The following is a 2,500-nucleotide window of genomic DNA, read 5'->3' as shown; positions in this document are numbered from 1 at the left end:
GTCACTGGGCTGTCAATGGGCTGTCAGTGGGCTGTCACTGGGCTGTCACTGGGCTGTCACTGGGCTGTCACTGGGCTGTCACTGGGCTGTCACTGGGCTGTCAATGGGCTGTCAGTGGGCTGTCACTGGGCTGTCAGTGGCTGTCACTGGGCTGTCAATGGGCTGTCACTGGGCTGTCACTGGGCTGTCAATGGGCTGTCACTGGGCTGTCACTGGGCTGTCAGTGGGCTGTCACTGGGCTGTCAATGGGCTGTCACTGGGCTATCAGTGGGCTATCAGTGGGCTGTCACTGGGCTGTCACTGGGCTGTCAATGGGCCACTGGAGCTGTCAGTGGGCTGTCAATGGGCTGTCACTGGGCTGTCACTGGGCTGTCACTGGGCTGTCACTGGGCTGTCAGTGGGCTGTCACTGGGCTGTCACTGGGCTGTCACTGGGCTGTCACTGGGCTGTCACTGGGCTGTCAATGGGCTGTCACTGGGCTGTCACTGGGCTGTCACTGGGCTGTCAATGGACTGTCAATGGGCTGTCACTGGGCTGTCAATGGGCTGTCAATGGGCTGTCACTGGGCTGTCAATGGGCTGTCACTGGGCTGTCAGTGGGCTGTCACTGGGCTGTCACTGGGCTGTCACTGGGCTGTCACTGGGCTGTCACTGGGCTGTCAGTGGGCTGTCACTGGGCTGTCACTGGGCTGTCACTGGGCTGTCACTGGGCTGTCACTGGGCTGTCACTGGGCTGTCACTGGGCTGTCACTGGGCTGTCAGTGGGCTGTCACTGGGCTGTCAATGGGCTGTCACTGGGCTGTCACTGGGCTGTCAATGGGCTGTCAATGGGCTGTCACTGGGCTGTCAATGGGCTGTCAGTGGGCTGTCACTGGGCTGTCAATGGGCTGTCACTGGGCTGTCACTGGGCTGTCAATGGGCTGTCAATGGGCTGTCACTGGGCTGTCAATGGGCTGTCACTGGGCTGTCACTGGGCTGTCAGTGGGCTGTCACTGGGCTGTCACTGGACTGTCAATGGGCTGTCACTGGGCTGTCACTGGGCTGTCAGTGTGCTGTCACTGGGCTGTCACTGGGCTGTCAGTGGGCTGTCAGTGGGCTGTCAGTGAGCTGTCAATGGGCTGTCAATGGGCTGTCACTGGGCTGTCACTGGGCTGTCACTGGGCTGTCACTGGGCTGTCAATGGGCTGTCAATGGACTGTCAGTGGGCTGTCACTGGGCTGTCAATGGGCTGTCAGTGGGCTGTCACTGGGCTGTCAGTGTGCTGTCACTGGGCTGTCACTGGGCTGTCAGTGGGCTGTCAGTGGGCTGTCAGTGAGCTGTCAATGGGCTGTCAATGGGCTGTCAATGGGCTGTCAGTGGACTGTCACTGGGCTGTCAATGGGCTGTCACTGGGCTGTCACTGGGCTGTCAATGGGCTGTCAGTGGGCTGTCAATGGGCTGTCAATGGGCTGTCACTGGGCTGTCACTGGACTGTCAGTGGGCTGTCAATGGGCTGTCAGTGGGCTGTCAGTGGACTGTCAATGGGCTGTCACTGGGCTGTCAGTGAGCTGTCACTGGGCTGTCAATGGACCATGTCCCCCCAGCCGCGCCCCACGCGGGGCCGGATGCGGATCCACTGCCTGGAGAACGTGGACAAAGCGCTGCAGTTCCTGAGGGAGCAGAGGGTGCACCTGGAGAACGTGGGGTCCCACGACATCGTCGATGGCAACCATCGCCTCACCCTCGGCCTCATCTGGACCATCATCCTGCGCTTCCAGGTGAGCGCACGACACCCACACCGACACTGACACAGACACCGACACCGACACAGACACCGACACCAACAGAGGGGGGAGGGAGGGCGTGGGGGTGGTGGGGGTGGTGGTCATGATGGTGGTGATGATGGTTGGGGTGATGGTGATGGTGGTGGTGATGATGGTTTTGGTGATGGTGACAGTGGTGGTGATGGTGACGATGGTGGTGAGGATGGTCATGGTGATGGTGATGATGGTGGTGGTGGATGATGGTGATGGTGGTGGTGGTGGTGGTTGCGGTGATGGTTGAGGTGATGGTGAGGATGGCGATGATGGTGGTGATGATGGTCGGGGTGATGGTGATGATGGTGGTGATGATGGTCGGGGTGATGGTGATGATGGTGGTGATGATGGTCGGGGTGATGGCGATGATGGTGGTGATGGTGGTGGTGGTGATGATGGTGATGATGATGATGGTGGTGGATGATGGTGACGATGGTGGTGATGATGGTCATGGTGATGGTGATGGTGGTGCTGCTGGTGGTGGTGGATGATGGTGATAGTCGTGGTGGTGGATGATGGTGGTGGTGGTGGTGGTTGCGGTGATGGTTGAGGTGATGGTGAGGATGGCGATGATGGTGGTGATGATGGTCGGGGTGATGGTGATGATGGTGGTGATGATGGTCGGGGTGATGGTGATGATGGTGGTGATGACGGTTGGGGTGACAGTGATGGTGGTGATGATGATGATGGTGGTGGATGATGGTG

The 2,500-nt window shown here is 59.5% G+C and overlaps 1 protein-coding gene across 1 annotated transcript in view; it reads left to right on the top strand.

Moving 5' to 3' along the window:
- LOC126651595 (spectrin beta chain, non-erythrocytic 4-like) overlaps positions 1 to 2,500 on the top strand; it is a gene marked incomplete at its 3' end in the record, with an annotated part of 23,550 nt that overhangs the window by 1,419 nt on the left and 19,631 nt on the right. Inside the window, exon 2 of the mRNA XM_050337553.1 lies at positions 1,583 to 1,756. Coding sequence (XP_050193510.1) covers positions 1,604 to 1,756 — 153 coding nt within the window. The remainder of the gene's footprint in view (positions 1 to 1,582; positions 1,757 to 2,500) is intronic.

Source organism: Myiozetetes cayanensis, unplaced genomic scaffold, assembly GCF_022539395.1.
Source record: "Myiozetetes cayanensis isolate MyiCay16 unplaced genomic scaffold, myiCay2020 scf690, whole genome shotgun sequence".
Taxonomy (NCBI): Eukaryota; Metazoa; Chordata; class Aves; order Passeriformes; family Tyrannidae; genus Myiozetetes; species Myiozetetes cayanensis.
Note: the sequence above shows the minus strand (reverse complement) of the source record. Positions and strands in the feature narration are given on the sequence as shown.